Source organism: Otolemur garnettii, unplaced genomic scaffold (assembly GCF_000181295.1).
Source record: "Otolemur garnettii isolate 467f Iridium unplaced genomic scaffold, OtoGar3 scaffold00055, whole genome shotgun sequence".
Lineage (NCBI taxonomy): Eukaryota > Metazoa > Chordata > Mammalia > Primates > Galagidae > Otolemur > Otolemur garnettii.
Window position 1 is genome coordinate 10411346 of NW_003852450.1, and position 25774 is coordinate 10437119.

The window sequence follows — 25774 nt, forward strand, 5'->3', positions numbered from 1 at the left end:
CTAACACTTGAAGAAGATAGAGTGAAAGTGCGTATAGCTGTTGATTGCATGGTGTCACTTGGCATTGCTCCGGCCTGGGCAGTCAGTGAGTGAGACAGGTAAGAGGCCACTTAGAGAGATAGTCAGAATCTAGACACAGCTGACCAATGCCGGGGTGAATGGGGCAAGACTGAACAAATGGAATTGTGTGACGAAAGAGTCCAAAAGACATGGATGTGGGTACAGCGATCAAGCAAGCCATCTAAGACAAGAAAGGGATATTTATGACATAAAGACTTTTAAAATAAAAGGTTCTCAAAGTACAAACCTGCTCTCCCTGCTTCAGCTCTGTCAGCATGATAATAACTTTGACTTTTCTTTGAAAGATCATCTGCCAAAAATCACTAATGGTTTCTTTTAGTGGTCCCTGGGCAGCAATCATCACTTCAGGTTTCCAGTAACTCTTAAAAAAGAAGAAAGAAGGACTTTGTTACGACCACTAACGGAAGACAGCACAGTGGATTTTTAAACAACCATTTGGAAATAGAGTCACTTAGTTTGTTATCAATGCTGTTATATAAAACTATCAAGATTCCTATTCTGAGAAGTAATGTAATATTTACTTGTAAAGTGCTTATTCAAATAATGAAAATTCTTAGCTAATAATGCACAAGTAAGATGAGGACATATAATCTTACAAAATGAACTGGTTTTGTTTTTCAAAACCTTTTTTTCTCTGTAAAGGTTAGTGTGATTCTAGTGATTATAAAAAGGAATTATTAATTGGGTCAATGTACACAATCTATGGGCACACTAAAATCAAAGGTTTTACCATTATACAATGTATACACACATAATGAAATTTAATTTGTATTCCCTAAATCTATACTAAATTTTTAAAGGAATTAAGTAAACATTTAAATTATCCTCAACCTGTCTTCATATTAACTGGTGTCTACATATTGTTATACTAACTTATAATTAAATTGATATTCTAATGTGTATTTTAGGAAAGTTGGAAAAGAAATAAATCCAACTTAGTATACTGCAATAAGTATTTGCTGAATGACTAAAGTTGCCTTGCTGGAATTTTCAGTTCTTTAAAAAAATATGGTACCTATTCACTTAATAATTCAGTTAATAAGAATAAAAGGTTTTTAACTATGCAAATACACAAATTTGGTTTTGCTTACAATTTGGATAACTATGTATAAACCCTTCCAAATACTTAACATTTGCTCAAATTTTATTCTTTCAAACATTAGTATGACCATAATCATATTAGTCATGAACTATAACCAACAGCATTGTCTTATATTGTATCAGCTCATTAAGTTTTAATATTTTTAAAACCTTTCATGAATTAAAATATAGCACCAAAAATTGAAACTTTCATGACAATCACTAACTACATAGTCAGGAACAAGTTCATTATTCTTTCATAAAACCATTACATAAAAAGCCCTAACAACATAGATAGGGTTTTTCAAGGGTTAGATTCTGAGTTCTGAAAATGCAAGCACCTACCATTATAAAAGATGCATTGATGTACTTGCTGGTTTCCTCTGAGTCACTGTCATCATCAGAGGAGTCATCTGAATCATGCTCACTCTCTTTGCTCATTTCAAGTTCATGTTTCAGTGGCACTCTGTTAAAGTCATCTGCGTAAGATAAATTAGTAGTAAGTCTTCCTTTAAAACATCAAATTTCTGCTTCGTCATGTGGAAATTAAAAAATACTTCAAAGGGGACAGATTGCATTATGTAAATCTAAATGGAATGAGATTATAAAATTCAGTACTCACAGATTAACAAAAATTATTTTAAGTTTAAGAGAAAGGAGATTCCAAAAGGGTCCCAGCAATACACACAGGATATAACTCCAAGTCAAGAAATAGATATAATTTTCCATATATTTATTTAATCTCTGATGTATATGCTTCGGTTTTCATAATTCTGCTTGTTCTAAGTTTAAAATATGTAGCTTAGACTTTTGTTTCCTAATTATATTTTATTAACATTAAATTAATAATATTAAATAGATATCTCAGATCATTACTTGGGTATTTAGTTTAAAAATTATTTGGTTCATAATTTCTCACTGTTTTGCAATTTCATTAATTTATAATGGCCTGGCCAAATGGTCTGATGAACTACATCACAATCAAATCCATATTTTAAACTGTATTTATAAGGAATTCTTTAGAATTTAGCTAGTCAGCAGTCCGTTAATCTGATTTATTTGCTTGTCTAGTTTATTAGCTTGGGTTACATTTTATCTATGGTAATTGCAGTGTATGGAGCTGAATAAAAATAAAGTTGTACCAGATGCAATCATATCAATATGCTTAATTAGTAGAATTTAAGTCTTGGAAACTGTGCATGTTTTAATCTGTTAAATTTGATGATTGACAGATCACAGAATAGTTTCCCCCTACTTTCAACCTCCCAGGAATGAAGGATGAAAAGAAAACATGAATTGAACAAATAGATGTAATATTTTGCTATTTGGCACTTGCCCTGGAGTAAATAATGGAAATCAACTAAAAATAAGAAAGAACTGGTAAAAGAGACTTGATTTTTTTTTTTTCTTCCAGCTTTGGAGGTTTCATCTTTCTGACAACCCATTTCTGAAATAATCTGTAGAAAGAAAACACTGAATATAGTTGATCCTCCAAAAGTCTCTCGTAAGTGCTTCTTAAAAAGGGTTCTAACCCTTTACTATCCATGCAACTAAAATTTAAATACCCTAGTAACCTCTTCTCTTTCATCAACCAAATATTTAAAAACTTGCTCCAAGATCATTTCTGTGCCTGTGTGTCTCCCGTTAAACAAATCCAAACGAGAGATTAACTTCATCTGCTACAAAGAAGAAAGTAAAATAAACCACATACAGGGAATGACATTAGAACTCCTGTTTTTATTTTTATTTTCTTCTTGATTTCCAATGTGCTGTGTCCTCCAGCTCCTATATGAAGGAAGTCTCTGCGGAAGAAAAAAAAAAAAGAGTGGAAAACTCCTTTACAATGTAAATATTGGCTTAGTTTTATTATTGTGCCGTAAGATGTTCCCTAAAGAAAAGCGTTTCATTAAATCGGGGAAAATTTCCATACACTCCCTAGAACTCACAGTTTTTAAATTTGCCTCTAAAGTTTTCCTTTCAATTGCTTAGGTTCTTGGTACTTTTAGTATGTCACGTTTGAACTGAATATACATAATTACATAGGAGCACGGGCTTCTTTCTTAGAGCTGCTTGGTAGCAAAGTCCCATCGTTAGTTCTTGTGTTAAGTTGAAAGCACTAAGCAGACACTGAGTATTATCCCTATTGCAAAAGCGATGGTAAATTATTTAAAATGATCAGAAATAAACTCTGCAGACACAGCGTTCACAGAAGAGTTGGCAGCTGCCTCCAAAGCTGATACTTCATTTGTTTACACCTGCCGGATGGGTCGCCTCGCTACAGTGCTAGTCGGCAAGCTCTCTTGCTACTGAGGAAGCTCACAGGTCTTTTCACTTTCACTTTTCTCTCCTGCTTACTCCAGTTCACCTTCACTTTTTACTTGGGGAACATCAAGAGTTTCTTAACCTATCTTCTGTCTTGTTTGCTCTAATCCTTCTAAAATGCAAAACAGAACGTGTCCCTCCCAGGATCTTTGGAGGCTTCTCATTCTTGTTAGAAACCAGCAAACCTCGCTGCAGCATAAGAAGCCGTCAGGGCTGTGCTCCTGTCTCTTCAGCCTCATTCCCCAATTTTACAAAGACATGGCCAACATGCAGAGAGTATTTTGTAAAATTTCGTAGCGAATATTTCATAAATAAAGTCACATGTAGTGACAATTTCCCCTGGTTCCTACGGATGGCGACTTTATGTGCCACTTTTAGGAGACCCTGTAGTATCTTTAACCTGGCAATCTTCAATTCTATCAACACTCTAACATACTGTCTTCACTAATTTTTCTCACATGCTGCGTGTGGCCACCACTAGAATCATTCATCACCAAGACCTTCAACTCCTTCGCCTCCTCGTTTTCAAGCAGTCACTTTCAAAATCCAGATAGGTTTAACCCAACCATCACCTCTAGCCCCGGAGAGCTCAGTATCTCCACGGAAAACAATATAACGAAGTAATTCCTCTCTAAATTCACAACCATAAATTTCAAGTCATCCGAAAATAATTTCTAACAATCTCAGGACCTTTGCCTGGGGAGATCGATTTCCTATTTTGAGATAACTAGTTCATATTCTTTGCACTTCCTCAAGAATTAAACTCTTCTTCACCTGACTCACTACAATACCCCTCAACCCCCAACTGATAATCTTGCTGCATCATATTTTTTTGAGAAATGACAATCAGGCAAGAGTTGCCTCAAATTCCCTTCACCAATCCCCAACAGACTTGCATCTCTACTCTCCTTTTCCATCTTCCCATCTGTTTAGGTGAAATAGCTTCGCTGCTTCCATCAGAGCCATTGTCTGTGATGGGGTTCACAGTGTTTCCTGCCTTCTCCCCATGTCCATTTGCAAATCACTTTGACACTTGTGCCAGGAATTGAACTCAGCACAAAGCAGAAATTCAATCATATTTCTTCAGCGAAGAATACTTTGTTTTGGTGAATAAGTACTCATTTCATCAAAGTGTTTAACTTAAATATGTAACTGTATAACTGGCATATGTATATATGTGGATTAGTAGGGTTAGTGCCTTGAATATGGTTAACTTACCATCTTCTTTATTTTTAGCAAGAAAACAACAATTATAACAGCCGTCTGTTTGAGACTACCCCATGGGACAGATCTTCTGGGGGATTGAGTTACCTGGTGATTCTTTTTTTTTTTTTTTGGCAGTTTTTGGCCAGGGCTGGGTTTGAACCCACCACCCTCTGGCATATGGGGCCAGCACCCTACTCCTTTGAGCCACAGGTGCCACCCCCTGGTGATTCTTACATGTTCCACCTGCACTCCCCACCTTAGCCCACTTTGATCCTAAATATGAAATGGTCTGCATCTGCTTAAAATTACATTGCTGATCTGGCTGAGAAACTTTGAATTGATTGGTTTGGTAATTTGCAGAAAGACTCAATATGTGGGGAATCATAAGTGAAACAGAAAAGCTAAGGAACACTTTTTTCGACAACTGAGCCATCTGAGGCTAGCTATGCCAACTCTCTGAAATCACAGTTAACTATGTCCTGGGTTAGCCGTCAGAATAATTGCCTAATAAATAAGTTAGGACACATGTACTTACCCTTTGCTTTCTATCTACCAGCCCAGCCAGTTCAACTTCCTAAGCAGTTGCCTTTGCAAACCAGAACAAAATATAGTTTGTGAAGGGGATAAGCTGCATTGCCTTTGGCAGATCAATATGAACTATTATTTTGTATTATCATTTTGCTATTTTATACCAGCTTAATGAGGAATGTTTGAAATTGTTAGCAGTCGAATCAGATTTCTGGGTTAAACAAATCTACATAATGGTTGTGTGAATTCAGGTATTGCTCTTGAACTCCCTGTGTCCTAGTTCCTTCCTGTGTGCTCCATTGATTATGGCGTAGGCCAAATGCAAGAACTTGCCAAGTGCATTAGCCACCCCCTGGAAAACAGTCAGCACTGGGCTAAAAACTGCCTGTAATTACTGTTGTTGCTATCATGTCATTACCTGGAATTCAGCCTCCAGTGGAGACGGCTCACTCGGTGGGTCTCTTTTCTTCATATTTTGTAGATAGGGATGCAGTTCGGACAAGCTCACTTCTGTTTCTCCAAACTGATTATATTCCACTAAGGCCTGATGGATCAAGATGTACTGTGCCTACAGTTTCAAAAAAAAATGCGGGTAATTAATTGCAAGCTTAGGGTCCTATGAGTCACATTTAAATAAAATTCACATTCCTATAATTTTGCTCAAGTTGGGACAAAGTATGGCAAAATGAAATTGGTATATATCACATTTAAATATCCTGGAAGGTGGCTCTCAGAGTTTTCCAGAAATCTGGAAAATTTCAGACCACATTTTTAGAGAAAAAAACAAAAGCTTGCTGAATAGTTTATCCATGTAGTATATACATTGCGTGGTATTTTCTTATTCCTAAAAATTCTAAACAAAAAACATTGCCTGTTAACTTCCTTCACTGATTATTATTGCGTTAATCAGATTGCTAATATACAGAACTGTAATAAATTTCACAGTACATTTGAGAGAAAAAAGCAAGTTGCTATTCCATAGGATGCACTTCTAAGAACATTTTTAGTACACTTTAAAATAGAAAAGTTATTTTTTAAAAATGATCCAATATACCAAACCTATATTTAGCAACTCCTAACTATTTATCATATTTGAATTCAGTATCTTTAAGGAAATAATATATTTCTGATAATTCTTTTTTTTTTTTTCAGACAAAGTCTTAAGCTGTCACTCTGGGTAGAGTGCCGTGGCATCACAACTCACAGCAACCTTTAACCCTTGGGTGATTCTCTTGCCTCAGCCTCCCAAGTAGCTGGGACTACAGGCGCCCAACACAACACCTGGCTATTTTTTGGTTGTAGTTGTCATTGTTGTTTGGCAGGGCTGGGCTGGGTTCAAACCCGCCAGCCCCAGTGTATGTGGCTGACACTCTAGCTGCTGAGCTACAGGCGCTGAGCCTCTGATAATTCTTTAACTCCCACCACTTGCCCTTCCTTCAGTAGCACTTACACCAAAATTACCTACCACCTCCCTCATGGTAGGTAATTTTACCTTACACTCTATTTTACGCCCCAGAGGAAATAGGTTTTTTTTCTTTTTTTTTTTTTTATTTTCTGGCTTACAATCTGTTTTTATACTTCTGCATTGTTTATAGATATATATGTATTTATAAATATATAAACATTATACAATTTGTATATTTAAAAATATCACAAAAATTATATCCTGTGTTTCATTTGTCAACTATTTTCACTCACTGTTTTCATCTGAGCTTCTATCCAAATAGAGAGACGTAAACCTAGATTATTCCTTTCAACTATAGCTTAGCATTCGCTGTTCAAAGATTCCACATGTCACATTCTGTTCGACCATTTCCCTACTGAGATATATATATATATAAACACACACAGACATATATCTGTATATATATGTACAGGTATATATGTAAATACATGTATATATACACATGGTGTTTCCATTCTCCTATTTATACACATTCAAGAACTTTTTGCTATTTTAATGATGCTGAATGCAATGAACATTCTTTCCCATGTTTCTAATTATTCATATTTGCAAGTGCTTTTCTTGAGTATAAACATACATGTGATATTTCTAGGTTAAGTACAGACATTTTCAGTAATAACCATCACTTAGAATTACTGAATGAATGGCATGTTTAAGGTGATTGTTTAAATGTTTCATTTGTACTATCATTACCTCCATTGTACAAATGACTTAACCAAGGGACAGAAAAATTTAAAAACTTGTCCAAGAGTGCATAGTCATAGAGGCAGAATTTAAAATTTGGAAGTCTAGGCCAGGCGTGCAGTGGCTCATGCCTGTAATCCCAGCACTTTTGGAGGCCAAGGTGAGAGGATCACCTGAGCTCAGGAGTTCAAGACCAGCCTGAGCTAGAGCAAAACCCCATCTCTAAAAATAGCCAGGAGTTGTGGCGGATGCCTGTAGTCCAGCTACTCCAGGGGCTGAGACAAGAGAATCTCTTGACTCCAAGAGTTAGAGGTTGCTGTAAGCTATGATGCCAGGGCACTCTACTGGGGGTAACAAAGTGAGACTCTGTCTCAAAAAAATAAAAAATTAAAATAAAATAAAATAAAATTTGGAAGTCTAGTTCCAAAAACTGGTCTTTTAATCATCATACTATTCTGTCTCTTCAGTTGTGATTTTCTGTGATGCTGTGAAATCTGTTTTCAGTGTGTTTTTTCCCCTCAATCTAGTATGTATAAATGGTGTTTCATTATTTTCTTTTTTTCTTTCTTTCTTTTTTTTTCCCCATAGTTTTGGCCAGGGCCAGCCTTGAACCTGCCACCCCTGGTATATGTGGCCGGCACCCTAATCCTTGAGCCACAGGCACCGCCCCATTATTTTCATAAAGTAAATTTTATATTTATCCTTCATTCACAGTAATTTAAAGTACTAATACAAAGTATTTCTAACTATTTCCATCCACTGTTTGAAGTTGTGAGGATTTTGAATTTCTTTCAAGGTCATCACTACCACCCAAAATGATTGAAGTGCAAACACAAAGGTGAGGATAATCTCTAAAGATTAGTACGAACCTCCACTTGCACCATCAGGCATCTCTGTCGCCTCAGCTTGACGACATAACCATAGACATCCACTTTGTTCTCAGCTTCCAGGCCTTCCAGCATGGCGTCAATTCCAATGTAGGTGCCTGTGCGCCCAACACCAGCACTGGTAGGATGAACAGAAAAGGTGAAGGCATGCTCATAGCAGGAAATGAAGAAAACACCATCAAGTGTGGAGGAGAGGTAGGGATATAAGTTTCTCTTGCAAATGATTGCTCCCTAAATTGCAACCGCTTTAGGGGAGAACATCCCAGTCAGCCCAGGGCAGGTGTGAGAAGCCGACAGGCTCAGTGCCCGCGGTGGGAGTTCTTTATTCACCTGCAATGCACCACCACAGGCCCGCTGAAGAAGTTGCTGAAAGCATTCACTCTCCTTCTCAGCTTCAGCAGCAGGTGGGGATCGTCCGGAACTCCGTGGTCTGGCCAGCTGGTGAACTGAATGTGAGTCACTTCTCTTCCAGTTGCTTTTTCTTTTTTCTAGTTGAGACAATACTTTCTTTGAGATGATTTTTAAAGCAAACTATGGGACATAAACAAGTGGAAGGGAGGACCAGAATACAAATCTCCCCATGCAAACATAAACTACTCCAAAGGGTCCAGAACTCCTCAGGCATCCTAGAAGTGTTTTGCGGCTATAATTGCATTTTCCTTTCTAATTAAGTTGAGATATCACGGAGGACTGGCATGCACTTCCCAGTAAGCACCAACTTACCAGTAAAGTAAGTAAGGCAAGGTAAGTACAGACGCAACTCCTAGGAACTTTCACGCTGCCAAAACAAACACACAACAGGAAAAGGGGCGTGGTAGTGGTGGGTGGGAGGCTTTGAGTGTGTGTGTGAAAAGATATAAAGTACAGGTCATCCTCACAGTTGTTTAAAATACTTCTGCTTGGTGGGCCAGCAGACAGGACTATTTTTTGGGTGAAGAAAAGCTGATTAGCCATTTGGTTAACACCATCTTCCGTAGGCCCTCACAGAATAGAAGCATCAGCTGAGAATGTAGAGAGAGGATTGAGGAAAGTGAGCCCCGGCTGGCAGCTCAGGTGTGTCCTAGTTTCAAGGAAATCACCAGGAGATGCATAAACCATAATTCTCTGACCAGGTATGAAGAACCACCTACATTCAGTCAGCAGAAAAAATGAATGAAACAAAAGCTTTAAAACAATTTTAAAAAATCATAAAGTATGCATTGGTTATGATTTTCCAATGGGAAAAACTGAGGTGGTTAAGAACAGTGAGTTCAGACTAATTGATGCAGCCATATGGGGGTAAGCCTCTATCTGTACCCCTATATCTATGGATTGGGGGCTTTTGTGGCTTAATCAATCAAGAAGTTAGCCATGAACCACTGGGAGGGTGATTCCAGAGTCCTCATAGCCTAGCAGTAATGCCACGGAGCCTAAGAAGGCCTTGGGAGAATATACAATGAGTTTTCTTTGGGGGGGGGCAATGTAACTGGCCTATATAGAAATAAAATTGACTTCACTAAAAGCCCTCCAACAAATGAAACTCAGAGAAAATGTCAATGCCCGATATAAAGACTTGCATTTCGTAAGCAGCTCTATCGAGTTTTTTACATACCATAAAGTTCACACATTAAAATGTACAATTCAGTGTCTTAATTACATTCACAGAGAGGTACAATCATCACCACTATCTAATTATAGAACATTCTTGTCACCACAAAATGAAAATCTGAACCTGTTAGTAGCCACCCCCGATTTCTACTTCACCCCCTCAGCCCTAGGCAACTATTAATCTCCTTTCTGTCTTTACAGGTTTGCCTGTTCTGGTTTCTCATATAAATGTAATCATATAATATGTAAAATGGTCCCCACTTTAATGAATATCTGAGGCCACACTGATCTCTTTATTTTCTGAACTAAACATTTTATCTCTTCTACCTTGGTAGACTTTATACCCCCTACACTAGTCTCTAATTATGCCATTTGTACAAACGTTCTTCCTATAAGCATAAGCAGCCATTGAAAGTAAGGTCTATTTGTTTATTCATTTTAATTGAATCCTATGTTCAACTCATCTAACGTAACTTTCCTTTTTTAAAAATACTTCAAGGCTCGTAGCATACTAGATACTTTGGGCTTGGCTTGGACAGACACTTCTCATCCAGGGACTTAAATCTGACCGTGTTGACTTGCATTCTAACCCAATTTGTCCTCCTAAAAGTCATTAAAAATAATATTTCCCAGGTAGATTTTAATCCCCGATGTAATAATACAGAATTGTATTCCTATAAAAATAAAAACAATATCAAAATGAAATTACATAATAAAACAAACTCACGTTGGTAACGTTCAATTTTTGAATGATATAATCTGGACACCTTTTGTGTTCATTAATCTTCACCACAACATCTCCAAAGGTCCGAGTGCCTTCTTCCATCGAAGGCCAGTATTCCGCACACTTGTTCTATAGTTAGAAATCATTAATTATTTCCCTTTTTCATTTAAATAATTCTTGTTAAACTTTCTTTAAAACGCAGAAATATGTAATCTGAAATTCTTAGAACATTCTTCTATTTTCCTTTAAACACACATACACCTTAAATAGTGATGTTTGAAATATGTCCTCCTCCCCATCAATGTTGCCAGAAGAATTTTCCTCACATTACTTAGCAGAAAGATGATCCTCCCGGCTCTAGCTGCATATTATAAGAAGACACACTGAGTACTCAGCACAAAGGATGCGACTGCTGGCAGGTAATTTCAGGCTGGGAGGCAGAGAGGGTATTGCTCCTCCTAAAGTCACGTGATGTGACTTTGCACCTATCTGCCCCAAGGTCAGTTTTGCTTTAAGTATTCACAAGTATTGTGAAGTCAGCACCTCAAAATATGCTGAACTTTTAACAACACCAAAGATAATAGGGATCAAATAAAAGACTAGCAATGAAGTATTTAAATATTATGAATACAGACATATATTTACCTAGGTAGAAATTTTATTTTTCTATATTGATGAAATACTTAAATCAAATTTTCAACACTGGTTAAAGTAGAACACTGTGTATTTTAGTCCTCAAGCACATATATGTGGTTTTTCTAAATGCAATTTAATACTGCCTTTTCCTAACCCAACTTAGGAAATCTGGGTGAATCTTCTGGGTTCTTACCCTGTTTCCTTCTTCACATCGAGTTACCATGACAATAACTGTGGCTTTCTGTTCCCAGATCATCCTCCAGAAATCATCAACAGTTTCATCTCTGGGGCCTAGGACGTAAACAAATATAAGCGTATAAGAAATATTTTCTTACAAGCGCTACAAAGCAATTTTTCAAAAAGAATATTAGACTATCAAATAAATTACCTTGTGCAGCAATGTATTTCTTGGGTTCTTTGAAACCCTGTTCAAAACATAAAAGTGGGACATCTGCTGAGCACTTAATTATTCATTCACATGCAAAACTATGACTTAGAGGAAGGTGCATTAGATCCACCATTTCTTGGTTGTGAATTTCCCTGGGCATTTTCAAATTATTAAGAAGATTTTATTAAATCATGGTCATGTAAGGGTGCTAAGCATGTTAGTTAACACTTGCAAACCATCCTCATGACTTTCATGTGCCTTTGCTATATAATCCAAATAATTCTAAAAACTAGATTTCATCCTCATCTAGGATAGTAAAGCAATTTACAAGAGTAATCCAGAAATTCCTACATTTGATATCCTACCAAGTCTTAGAGCAACATCTGTCACTATTTAAACCTCTTCCCTAACCACACAGTTACTTTTGGACTTTAACTCAATTTCTTTCAATAAATCAGTCTGAGATTACACCACACTTCCACCCCTTAAATATTGCTGGAATAATATGTTGATTCCCTAGGCTCCATTGTTGCCTTTCCAGATAGAGATAAAATCACCTTCATTTTCTATCTAAAATGTCTTTTTTTCTTCGCTCTTGTTACCCGGACAAAAGAGTACAGAGGCTCATAAGATACTACAATAATTTCTTCCAGAATTATCTCATACTTTTTAAATTCACCTCAACAATGAAAGAAGCTATTCAGAAAGAGACCACCTTTGCCACTGGATGAAATATAGCACATGGGCCTCAAGAATTCATGATTAATTTTAGTAACTTCTTGAAACTTCTATCTTATGATACGGAAGTATTCATACATTCATTTATTTAACAGGTGTTTATGGAACAGCTTCAATATGTCAAGCACCCATCTGGGAGCTGAAGACACAAACTTTCCTAGAGCTCCAAGTTCTGCTGGAGAAATGTAAGTGGAACCTGATACTGTAATTATTATATATGTTTGAATCAAAAGTGTATATTATTTTTTTCTAAACTATCAAAATCCTTATAAAATCTCTCACATTACCAGGTCTGTTCTCAATTATTTTACTTTGAATAACAAATTACTATTTGGAAAAGGCACTATGCATTAAAATAAACTTGATCAAGGCTGATTATAGAGGCCTATCGAGGTCACCTGACAGAATAAGTTAAAATATAGGTGGGAATGATGACACAATACGAATAATTACTTTTCAGATGATAAATTTCTAAGTGTTGGTTATTACTGTAAACAAGCTTTTCAGGATCATGTACCAAAAGGAATCGAATAAAAGACTACATTGTGGACATTAAAAGCACATATTCAAGGTGGCGCCTGTGGCTCAAGGAGTAGGATGCCAGCCCCATATACCAGAGGTGGCGCGTTCAAACTCAGCCCCAGCCAAAAACTGCAAAATAATAATAATAATAATAATAAAAGCATATATTGGAAGAAGAGACATTTTCAGTCTCTATAAATTTTATGCTATCCAAAATTCTTTAACTCATGTAACACACTACTTGTTTAAAAGTTTCATAATGGACTTTAAAAGTATTTTGAATAAACTAACCATGCACAGATAATGACATTATGGGATAAATACAATGAACAGATGATCTATATTGATGAAAAATATCCACTGAAGTTCAGGGTCATGTAATCAAATTAAAATTATTTGGAGTCAGGGAGACTGGGGTTGAATCTCAACTAATCATGTGGACAAGGACAAGATAACTAGTTCAACTGAGCCTCCTACTCCCCAGTTCGTAACTATACGAAGAGTATACTACACATAGATGGTACAAATGTAGGCTTCTTACGAGAAATACATGCAAAGATCATTTAGTCTGATATCCAGCACATAATAGGCAACAAATTATATACCTCGTACCAATAGACAATGAATATGCTCATAAATATTGGTGATTTTGCTATTTACGCCAGAAGCATTATAGGGTCACTTCAAAATATCTCTAATAATATTTTTTAAATTTTGCCAAGACAAAGAAGGAACTGAAGGGAATGCAGAGATACAAGAAAAATGTGAGTCTCCAGTGGCAAAATAACGAGGATGTAACTTGGCAAGTTTGTATTTTCACTCACATCAATATAGCTGGCATTTATGTAGTTTGACCCTGCATCTCCGTTTATCTCAGAGAGTTCAACACGGTTATAATCATCTGTATAAAGAAAAGAAAAATAAGCAAGTGAAATAATGAATAAGCAAGCAGTGTAAACATATGGAAATTCAATTCTCAATGTGTACTCACAAGGCAGGATGTCAACATAACGGTTTTTGTTCTGATTAAAGGGTTTTCGAGCATCTTTGATAGGAAACTTGCTGAATACCCTTGGAATGCTCTGAAAGACACACAAATTCTTTAGGTCACATCAGATTGAGAAAAACTAATTTCTCTCTTGGCATGATACAACAATGCATTCTATATTAAAGTATTATTAGTTTCGTGCTATGATATTGTCCATGAGTCTCTCTTAAGGCTCATAAATATCTTCTCATAACATCTGCTTGGATATTATGTGTGATGCATTATTAAGGCAAACGGTTACACAGATACATTTAAAAGGGAATTGTCTTGATGTTTGAGTAGACTTTCTCACCATCTAACAAGAGCCACACACACCTGAAATTCAGCCAGGAAAAGTCTTCCTTCATCAGCAATCTTTCTTTTGTAAGTTTCCAACAAAACATCTGCATGAATTGGCTCCACATTCATCAGTTGTTTTTCATCATCTGTAAAGACATTAAAAATGCAGCACTGGGTATAGGCCTGTCTTCTGAATCGGCCTACACATTTCATTAAATTTACACCCTATATTCCATCCTTAGCTTCTTTCCTTCTCACATACATTCCACCTGAGAAATCTCCTGTACATATGATAAATCAGTGACTTCTAAACCTTGCACTTTACCCTTCCTCTAGGCCTTATATTGTGCCCTCTACTAGAATGGCCATTCTCATCTTCAATGCTTAGAGAAAAGATCCCAGACCAAGTGTCACCATTGTAAGGACATCCACATTTCCTTTTCATTACACGCATCTTGTAGCCATTACCATACTTGTTAATCTGTATTACAGACATTATTTTTCTTTGCAATTGTTTCCATTTAAAATTATTACAAAATATTGTAAACATACAGATGAAATAAGAGATTAATATGATTAATATCTCTAGACCGACAACTCAGCTTAATTTGACCACTCATTTATACTCAACTGTAAAACAAGTTGTATATGTTAATTGTACATTAAGCCTCTGGAGTGTAAAATATATATCATAAACTGTGCTTGTGAAAAAAATTGTTAAAGAGCAAAAATACATATTAAGCATCAAATGCTATAACTGTAGACAAAACTCAATAGTTTTAGAATAATAGGAGAATTTAAGTTATCACATCTAAAAAGTATGTTTATCCCACTCTTCTATGTATTGCTGGTAATATTTCTTTCGGTACTCATATTAATTTTGCCCATTTATTAGATGAAGAAAGAAGCTATCCATGAGGGTGGCACATTTATCTTATTGTCCAGGGAAACCTTATGTCCAATCACAGCTGTCAAACTGACCATGTGGGCTTGCTTCTTTGGTCATTGGGGAGTCCTAGTATTCATTCATTGTGAGCTGGGGGTTACCTTCAGGGCTTCATGGGGTTTGAATGGGTAAGTTCTAATGCACTCCAAGTTGCAATCAGCATCAATTTTGAGATAATGTATTTTACTGATACTCTCCCAGTGTGCCTTAACTCCTTGAAGTGGTTTCTCCCTCTGCTCCTCAGATGCTTATTGTTCCCATCGTCTTCATTCTTCCCTCAGATTATCAAAACTAATCCTCAGGACATGTAATCTCATTAATTTATTTATTCATTAGTATTTATTGAATTCCAAAACTTACTTAAGGGCTGGGGTTAAAGCTGTGAGTGAGACAGGGAAATACCCTCCCTTCACAAAGCTTACATTCTATTTTATTTAGGAAAGGATAGTTAACAAATGAATAAATACATGCTACGATGTCAGGGAGTGATACATTCTGCAAAGGAAAGATAAACCTAATAAGGAACTTCAAAGACCCAGCTCTAAAGCTTCTGCATGCAGACTCAGTACCTGCTATTGCCAGAAGAAAACCCTTCAAACACAAGTTAACGCAGAGGAGTGAGGAAATTCTTCCTATCTTGAGTATGAGAAAACAACCTTTCTTATGGTCAACAAAGTTTTAATTTCTTTAAATTAGTTCCTTTTTACTTGATCAAAAAATCATGTTCTTAAAAAGAAATTAAATAAATAATGTTAAAGTTGGATAAAAAGAGAATAAAAGGAATTTATTTTCCTCTCCTAAGTCAAATGGCTGTTCTTTGTCCTGTCCATAGTGTGCAGGCAGTGGGAGGAGCCAGCAGCTTCTCCTGGCAGGAACCTGAGGACCCTTCCCACATCCCATCTCTGGGACTTTTGACCTGCTCTTCCTTCCATCACACCCTCTGTTGTTGGTCTAGCATTTCTCCCCAATCTTAGCACACCAGATTCTGTTCTTTCCACACGCAGTTTTCTATCTTCTTTGTATCTATAGAGCTGTCAGAGCATGTATTAAGTTGCCATCATATCCGTTAACATATTTGCCTTCCTCTAGCAGATTCTAAATGCTTTAAGTGCAGAGTTTGTGGCCTGTCACTGCAATATTCTCAGTGCCTGGCATAATATTGGGAAATTCATAGATGCTTGCTGATTGAATAAATGAAGAAATAAATTTAAATCATACCATTGCACGAACGGAAGAAATCCAAGTTAAGTTAAAAATGCTCACCTATTACTTAAAATGAATAGATTCAAATGTAGGGGAGAGAATATTTATCAGTTAAAAATATGCATACTTACCTCTTTCAACAAGTTCCTGGTGCTCATCTAAGTTGCTGTGAAAATAAAAGAAACATAAGTTTCAATATTCTTAAGAAATATAAAATTCAGTTGGCATTTAATTTATATTTAATAAATGTATTAAAGGAATACAGGAATGAAGGCTGGGAGGATAAAAGGAGAAGAGAGGAAAGGAGAAGAGGGAGGCAGGAAGGAGAGGGAGGACCTGGAGAGAAGGGAGGACCAAGGGGGTGTGTAAGGAATAAGTGAGGGCTGAAAAAACAACTGAAAGTCATCTGCTAAACTTGGATAAATGATGGGATGGTTTTATTTTAAACCTCCCATTTTTCATAAAATGTGGCTATTTCTGGATAAAGAAATACATAAACCTCATCAGGTATGTTCCTCCTTTTCTTCTGCTTCTCATTCCTCAATCCCTCTGATCCACTTTGTACTAAAAAAACTAGACACACATTTTTCCCACTGGTTAATATTAAAACAAGTCCACAAAGTTATTAGCAAAGGCAGAAAATATTAACCTGTAACATAAACCAATAAAACCATACTAAAAGTCTTTGATTAAAGTTCTGCCGTGAACTGGACTTCCTGCTGGCTTCTCTAGTTCAGGGATCGCATTTAACTGGTTGGATCACTGCCTGTGGGTAAGTGTTTATATCACGATTGCTACCCTTAGTGTTTTCTAATTGATTAATCAAATCTTACCAGGATCTTTTCTTATGCAGATCATAGATTTTATAGAGAACTGCCAGCAGGGCTATTGTTGTCACAACAATCAGAAATGCCAGAAATCCTATAAGTGCTTTAGAATTATCTAGAAATGAAATAAAAAAAAAACACACACAACAATATATTAAGGGAGCTTGTTTTGTCAAATATGTTGCAAGATTCTTAAAATAATCATCTGTAAACTACTTACTTTTGGTAGAGTGCCATGGCATCACAGCTCATAGCAACTTCAAACTCTTGGGCTTAAGCTATTCATTTGCCTCAGCCTCCCAAGTAGCTGGGACTATAGGCACCAGCCACAACACCCAGCTATTTTTTGGCCCAGGCTGGGTTTGAACCTGCCAGCTGTGATGTGTATGGCTGGTGCCCTAGCCACCTGAGCTACAGGTGCTGAGCCAAAATAGAATACTCTTAAGTGAGATTTTCTAAGGAACTGTCCTGAATGACTATGAGTTAGCACTCTAATCCACAGACATTTATTGAGGTTATTTCTGCAAAAATATTAAATACAACAGACTTGCCTTAATAAACTTACTGATAAGTAAGTCAAGTCTTGAGACACATTGTGTGATCCAAGTACATACACTATCTTCAGGAACTTTATTAATATTTTAAAAAACTGAAAATGGCATAGAGGCATGACAGCATAGAATATGAGAAAAGGGCAGTCAGAGGTAAAGCCATTTCAAGAAGTTTTCAAAGGTAGAAAACAGAAGAAGCTACAAACTAAAAAGCATTCTGAAAAGGATAGATGCCAGTTAACTCAGACAACCAAGTCTCAAGTCTGAAGGTAACATATGTAGCAAAAGTGAACTGCAGGTCTATTTATAGAAAATAAAAACAAACAAATAAAAAAAGAAGCAAATAGTCCCTTAAACAAAAACTCTCAGAAAGAGATAGATGGTTATTCTCTGGAATAATTTTAAGTGGAAGAGGTAAGAGACTTGGCAGGTAATGCCAGGCTCGGCTTAGGGCAGGACTTAAATTAGGAAGACAAAGCAATAGTCTACAAAACCAACTCTTCACACTTTCTCCTATGCAAAGTAGGCAAATTGGTTAATTTCTGGATGATAGCAGAGAAGATACATCAACTATATCATAGGGAATATCCTTAGTCACTGAGATTTTCTAAGCACTATAGAACTTCTAATCACCTTTTCCTACTGTAACCATGATTAGGTTACCATAAGAAACAAACTCTTAAGGCAACCATCAACACCAAAGAGGGATGCCAAACTAATAAATCAATTTATAAGTTCTATAATTAATATTCTCTAAAAAAGACTACAGAAAAAAAATGGAACTGCAATGCCTTAACTCTATCCGTTTTGAGCAAGTGAACCAGACTTACTCCATTTTGTTAAGAGCTTACATCCCCCTCCCCTCTTTTGTAACCCCTTGAGCAAGCAGTGACCCTGTAAAAACAGGAAGTTTAGCGTAGGACTACAAAAGAAATCCTGTGACAGCTGAAAAAAATCTTGTGAAAACCACAATCCTATTACAAGTCTATCTGGTCTGTGTGCAGTTCTTAGCCACCTTCATCCCATAAAAGTCCCCTCCCCATAGCTCTAACTTTGCAGATGTTAGCTTCTGTAAAATTCTGCTTAAGCTAAGGCTTCACATCCCCTGCTTGAAGTGCCATATAAAAGCCTTGTACACCCACTTCAATGTAGTCAAGAGACTTTGTGGCATGAGCCTGGTTGACTGGCTGGCCCAATAAAGGATGCTTGCTTAGTTTAGACTCAGTATGCTGGCATTTCTCTATAATTCCACTCATGGTAGGTACAACATTTGGAAGCCCCAGCGACATTGCCAGCCAGAGGGTGGGCCTCCCTATGGGGTCCCCCAGAAAGGGCAAGAATTATAGGGGAGTCAACCCCTGAGACATTCCAAGGCCCTATAATTCCCTGAAATCCTCCTGAGGGCTTCCAAGGTACTCCTGCCAATTCCTCATCCAAATCAGGTCTTGTAGTCCACTCTGGAGAGATGTTATTTGCATCTGGTATTTTGTCTATGGTTAGAGGGTCCCCTGGAATGAGCCACAGAATAATCACTAGGATGACATTGAGTGACCCAGAGAATGGTTTTGCATGAGGAGGACAACAGGGGCCCAAGAAGGAGGTGTAAAAACTCCTGAGGGCTGCCCAGCAGAGACCCAAGACAGATGCATAAGTACTCCTGAGGCCTGCAGGCAGTGACCTAAGAAGGAGACAATAAGGACTTCTGAGTGTCAACCAAGAAGGAGACACAGGGCCTCCTGAGGGCTGCCTGGAAGCTGGTTAGGCCTGTCCCAGGGTTCTTAGAAATAACAGGATGCCGGTGAGAACCTTAGATTTGTTCATATGCTCGTTTCTTGTAGTTGCCATCTTTTTGGCTGTGATTGTTCTTGTTTATCCCAATAACATCTCTGGGTTTTGTGTGTCTTTTGAGTCATAGGAACTCAACCAAAAAAATCTTTGACACCTTTGCTATGTATGTTGAAGAATTTTGCAGCTGGTTTCTCAGATGACTATGGAATCTGGATCTCAAAGAGCAGACTCCAAGTCCTCTGTGGAGAGGAGTGGTTGAGTTTTAATATAGGGTGGCTGTCAACAGGTTCCCTGAACCCGGCCCTGGTGACCACAGTACACCAAGTGGCTGCTGGAAAGCCAGGTCATCTAGACCAATTCCCTTATATTGATTAATGATTAATCTTAGTCATAACCCACAGCCCCCTTCCCTGGTTACAAGTAACTGTTCCTGTATCCTCCTGGTGTGAGCTCCTGTGGGCTTACATGCTAGAGTCCATAGCTTAGCATTCCAGGCCCCTCAGGCAGATGAGTCTCTGCCCCCAAAATAGGACAGACCAGAAATTACTCTGTGCGTTGAATTTTAGAAAAAGAGTGATGTGAAATCAAATGTAAAAGATAAAAATGGATGTTAAAGGCACCTGTTGTCTAAAGATGTATATTACATTTCAGCCAGGACTTAATGTAGAAGAACACCTTCCCAAAGTTAATAAATATATTGACAAATGAATAAATGCAGTTTATTCTCTGAGACAAAATTATCAGATCCGTGCAATTTTGCCTCGGGGAAGGAATGAGGGCATGTACTCCCTACTCAAGGAGAAACATTTAGGCTGCTGTATTCAAGACCTTGCTAGGAAAGTATGACCTGAAAAAGATGGCCTGTTTATGCCTAGAGATAGGGTTCTAATTTCTAAATTCTATATCAGTGTTATATTCCATTAAATGTCTCCCATTTGTAAAGTGTAATAATTTGGTTGTTGAGATTGTTTAAGAAAATAAGTCTAAGTTTACTTAACTAAGGTTAAGTAAAACTCATAAAAAAAAATTCTGAAAAATTTACATGCAATCTAGTTGACTATGTATGGCTTTTAATATCTTTTGGCTTATAATCCTGTTTGAACAAATGTTTTAAGCTTTTAATATTTAAAAAAACTTCCAAAATCAAAATTCTGAATTTGATCTTTTTTGAAATATTAAGACCACTGAAAGTCTAGAAAAACAGATCAAACTTATTTAATATGTCAATATATATAAGAAATACTGTCAAATATAAAATAATAATTACCTCTCTATAAATATGTTTATATATGTGTATTCCAAGATTTTAGTCTGTCTTAATATATATTATCAGTAATAATTTTAATTCATCTCAGTAAGTATTTTTGTAAACTAACTGAGTCCAAAGTTTTCCTTTAAGAAAAACAGTAAAAAGGATTAGTGGATTCTCTTAAATTCAAATTTCTGATGATTTTAAAAATTAAATACCATCAGGCTACAAGTAAACGTCTAAAAACTTTAGTTAAAAAGCTGCCATGTTCATGAGTATTGCTAACCTAACTTCAAACTGAACAGAAATTAGTTGCATGAAACCAAGCTAATTTGTTAGGACTTTTATTTAAAATAGTGCCAATCCTTTCTATGTTCTATTTTCTAGAAGTCAAGAAAATCATTTTCTATCTTTTGAGCTACTTATAGCTTTCGGCAATGTATATACTTATGAGCAAAATTTGAAACATTAATTTTTTTCTATCTTTGATTTCTCTGGAATTTAAAAACATTTGTAAATATTATTAATTTCTAAGAATATAGTTATTTGCATAAATTCAATAGAATCTGTTTTGTTTTGTAAGATAAAATATAGAACACTGGTTACTTTATCAAGGCTTTGACTTGAATAATGTTTTTAGAAATTTTCTGACTACGTTAAGAAATTAAGGTTGACTTTATAACTCCAATAAAAATCTCATTGGAAAGACTGGTCAAGTACCTCACCAATAACATTTCCTGATCTGTGGTGAGTAAAGAACCTCACTTTCTGACATGTCCAAGAATCACAATTTGCTTGAGGGCCTCATGAAAAGAAGAATTTACCCAATACCTACAGGTATCTGATGGCTCATGAGAGGCTTTCAAGTCTAACCTGAGATTCTTTATAAAAAGTTAAAGTTCCACTAAAGCCAATTTTAAAGAAAAGCCTAGATAGCTAATAATTTTTCTTGCTGCACATTATGCAAATAATCAGACTCAGTATCCTGACTTAGTTCTGTTGTAATTTATTTTTTAGTAAAATGAGAAATCAGATAAAACAAAAATTCAACAGAAAAACTGTAGCCCACCTATATTAGAGTTCAGCCTTATCTACAATGCCAGCTCATAAAATGAAACATAACTTTAAATCAGTTCTGTAAGAGAACTAATGTTCTTATGTTCTCATTGTGTAAGCCTTAGCCTCAAAATCCAGAATTTATAAATTTTTATAAATGACTGTTAAATAATATCATTTTTCTTACCCTTAACTTTGTCCCTGTCAGTGTAGAAAAGCCAGAAAGTCACAACCATATGCAAGGTGACTGAGGTCATGCAGAAACCACTCAGTCAACTGCTGCTTGGTGTATGCCATGTAAAAAGATAAATGCCAAAGCTGGACCCAGGTTTCTATTAGAAATCCACCTCAGATGGCACATACCAGGAAAAAATTAGGAAGTCAACTTCACTAAAATCCATCTAGCTAACAGAAAGTGTAAATATCTTCTTGTGTTAGTAGACACATTCTCAAGATGGATAGAAGGTTTCCCCACCAACTTTTAAATGAAATCATTCCTAGTATCTCCAGAACCTTTTCTGGGTCCAGAAAAATATTCACTCCCAGGTTTGAGACACCTATCCTGACTCTAAGACTGATGGCAAGAAACCTGGAACTGCCTTCCAGCCTGGTAACTGAGTCTACATAAAGTCATTTCAGAAGGAAGGTCTAACCACACAGTGGAATGGCCCATTCACTGTCACCCTCACTACCCTGGCAGCAGTGAGAGTTGATGGTTTGTCAGCATAGATCCACCACAGGCAGGTGAAAAAGACCACAGAAGACAGCAGAATCCATTAGCTGGAAGTCCCGGGAGGAAACCCCTTCAAGCTAAGACTGTTAAAATCTTAATCTACTCCCTATATATATGTGTCCTCTTCTCCTTGACCCCTGTTTCTTCCCTCTGTTATTTTATGTTGCTTGACCAAAAGGAGAGGTCTTAGCTAATATAACGTAGGAGAAGAGTACTTTAGGTCTGGTTTTTTACAATGACCTATGCAAGTTATTAGACCCACATCACACAACCCATCACCAAAAATCCTGGTCATGTGAGCTGATGAACAGCTACTCCAACTATGTATAGCATGGATGTGGAATCACTCATCTTGAATCCCTATTACAGGGAAGTTCTGTTACCCTTAATAATACCAAGTATGTCACTGTAAAAAAGAACAGAGACTTGTCACAAGTACCTTGAAAGAGGTTGCTGAGCATGTCTGACACCTGGAACGTGTACCCCAATTTCAATGCAGGTGCAAAAGCCAAACAACCAAGTCTGGCAACAGAAACAGACTTGGAAACTCCAACTCCATAAGCATCAGCCTGAGAGGGCTCAGTTTTCAATTCAGTTAATCCACCACCCAAAACTCCCTCGTGAACAGTGGGCCACTAGTCCCACTGTGCAAGTCTTTTAATCCAGATCTCAGGAGCCCCATGCCCGATAAGAAACCACACCAGCAACTCCCCTTGCTTCCTACTTTACTAATCATGTTAGACAGTACGCATTATCTTTTAAATGTAACTCAAACTAAGTTAGCTTCTGAGTATGGGGGCCTACAACCCAAGCCTCCATATTATGTAAGGTTAGGTGAGCTAGCCCCCCACCCCACCAATAACTAACAACATCTTGTACCCAGCGAACCGCTTGCTTTAGGAGATGTAACTGGACAGGCAAGCTGTCTCTGAACCCCTGCCTAACAACTTTAATCATCAGCCTTGCTAGCCCTCTATTCCTCCTTGTCTTGGGATTACTAAAGGGCCTTGCATCCTCCACCGGTTCATCAATTTCCTAAAAACTCAATTGACCACAAACTCATAGTGATTGATGCCCACTATGATTCCATACCCTTAGATGAAGAGTCAAGAGTTTAACTCAGATGTCAAAGGTTTGATGTGGACATGAAACCAGAGGGGAATATAATGCCCTAACTCCATCCATTTTGAGCAAGTGAACCTGCAGCACTCCACTTTGTAACTACAGTAGTCCCTTGATCAAGCAGTGACCCTGAGAAAGCAGGACATTTAGCTGAGAGCTGCAAAAAAATCGTGTGACAGCTGAAAAAAATCTTGTAAAAAACCATAATCCTGTCACAAGTCTGTCTGGTTTGTCTGTGTGTAGTTCTTAGATTCCCCCCTTGCAAGTCCCCTCCCCATGGCTCTAACCTTGCAGATGTTAGCTTCTATAAAATTCTGCTTACACTAGGGGTTCCCATCCCTGTTTAAAGTGCCATATAAAAACCTTGCACCCCTGCTTCAACACAGTAAAGAGAGCTTGGGGCATGGGCCTGCTCTTGACTGGCCAGCCCAAAAGGGCCCTTGCTTAATTCGGACTCAGTGTGCTGGCATTTCTCTGTAATTCCACTCATGGCAGGTACAACAGAACAAAGAACTGAGGTATCTCAGGGTTCTGTAAGTCTCATGTCACAAAGGCCAGCATGATCCAGGAAAATGAATGAAAAAAAATCTAGCTAAGAATGATGAGAAAAGCCTACTATTTGCAGGGGGAAAAGATGGGAAGAGAGAGAGAAGCAGGATGGCATAACTAAGATTGGATTCAGGGGAATAAAAAAGAAATACTTCTTAAATTCTAGAATTGTTAACTTAGAATTTTATGCCAGGTCCTAAGTGCCAGAGTAGAATAAAGATATTTTTGTGCAATCAAAAATTAGAATATTTTATTCTTACACTAGAGGATATACATCAGTAAAATCTGAAAAACAAATACACGCCATCTAGATGCAACAAATCTAAACCAGAAGACTGACAATGGGAAATTTAAAGGTGACAGGTGAGAGTCCACATCAGAGGAAAAAGGAAAGACACCCTAGGACTTCAATTGAGAAAGCCATCAAAGTACAGGTGATGAGATGCTTTGCCACAGAAATCCAAAATACCCTTTTTAGTAGCTATACCCTAGCAATTCATAGTTCAAGTCCTTCCCTAGAATAAATACCACTATTTAAAAAGTATGTATATTATTTATCCATTATGAAAGTGATATTGGGAGCAGAAAGTTGATATAATGTTTTCTCTTTTATGAAAAAAGGATGCAAGCTAACTCTTCAGCTCTGTTGATCTGGAAATCTTACCGAAGTGGAAATTCGTGATGTTACGAATTAGCATCATCACTAATGATAAAGTGATCCTTGAGGGTTAAACTATGTCTGGAAAAGGAGTGCTATATATGAACAAGATTGGCAACTCCCAGCTTTGGGCTGCCCTGAGTGCAGTGCCACCTTGAAAGGGAGCATAGCCCTGTGGGCACATGCAGAAGCTATCCCTATGGAACCATTGTAGAGATACAGTTCCTCTTGGAAGGCAGCTCCCATAACTACACACGTATTCTCATTTTCTCCTGTCTCAGTTGTCTTTAGGAAGGTCAAAGAATAGTCCCTGCATTGCTGTGCCCATAGCCACAGGGATGCCCAGGGCCAAACTCCCTAGCTAGCAAGTTGTATTTCCAGGTCTGTGTCTTTCTAAGTGAAACAGTTCCAGGTCTGGCCTAATATGAATGTGAAATGTTGACTTGAGTCTATGACCACCAAGAATAGGCGATGCAGCTATAAATTATTAACATAATAGAAAAAATTTAGTGAAACTACTTTTGCCATACATATAAAAGAAAAAGCTAATATGGAAATAAAATAAAAAATATCTGGCAGAATATTTTTACCATTTAATATTCCAGGTTTTTATTTCACAAGTCTCTGTACAAAGAACTAAAACGTTACCCACCCCATAGTAAAGCAGTTTGCAAAATAAGCTGATTTTATGTCCTCCCTTCCCCCCCTTTTTTTTTAAATTGGGAAATAAAGCTTCAGTGATTGTGCACATGCATATGTGTGTAAGTAAGAGAGAAAAACCTAAAAAGGGTGAAGACAGTATCAGGAATAGTCTATGGTTGATAACAAAACACATAGAGGCTTAAATAATTTTATTTACAAAAGTTAACAAGTAGAGAAAACTTGAAATAGTTTACCACATCTTCTTCCTCCATAGA

At 37.1% G+C, this 25774-nt stretch overlaps 1 protein-coding gene across 2 annotated transcripts in view; it reads right to left on the reverse strand.

The window, feature by feature from the left end:
* PTPRC (protein tyrosine phosphatase, receptor type C) overlaps nucleotides 1-25774 on the reverse strand; it is a 114228-nt gene that overhangs the window by 5677 nt on the left and 82777 nt on the right. For both annotated transcript variants that reach the window (XM_023514560.1, XM_023514561.1), the window contains 14 exons: nucleotides 17158-17266; nucleotides 16456-16490; nucleotides 14212-14321; nucleotides 13840-13930; nucleotides 13673-13749; nucleotides 11589-11625; nucleotides 11394-11491; nucleotides 10568-10693; nucleotides 8584-8741; nucleotides 8236-8371; nucleotides 5636-5785; nucleotides 2873-2963; nucleotides 1507-1640; nucleotides 308-442 (listed from right to left, as the gene is read on the reverse strand). In XM_023514560.1, coding sequence (XP_023370328.1) covers nucleotides 308-442; nucleotides 1507-1640; nucleotides 2873-2963; nucleotides 5636-5785; nucleotides 8236-8371; nucleotides 8584-8741; nucleotides 10568-10693; nucleotides 11394-11491; nucleotides 11589-11625; nucleotides 13673-13749; nucleotides 13840-13930; nucleotides 14212-14321; nucleotides 16456-16490; nucleotides 17158-17266 — 1487 coding nt within the window. The remainder of the gene's footprint in view (nucleotides 1-307; nucleotides 443-1506; nucleotides 1641-2872; nucleotides 2964-5635; nucleotides 5786-8235; nucleotides 8372-8583; nucleotides 8742-10567; nucleotides 10694-11393; nucleotides 11492-11588; nucleotides 11626-13672; nucleotides 13750-13839; nucleotides 13931-14211; nucleotides 14322-16455; nucleotides 16491-17157; nucleotides 17267-25774) is intronic.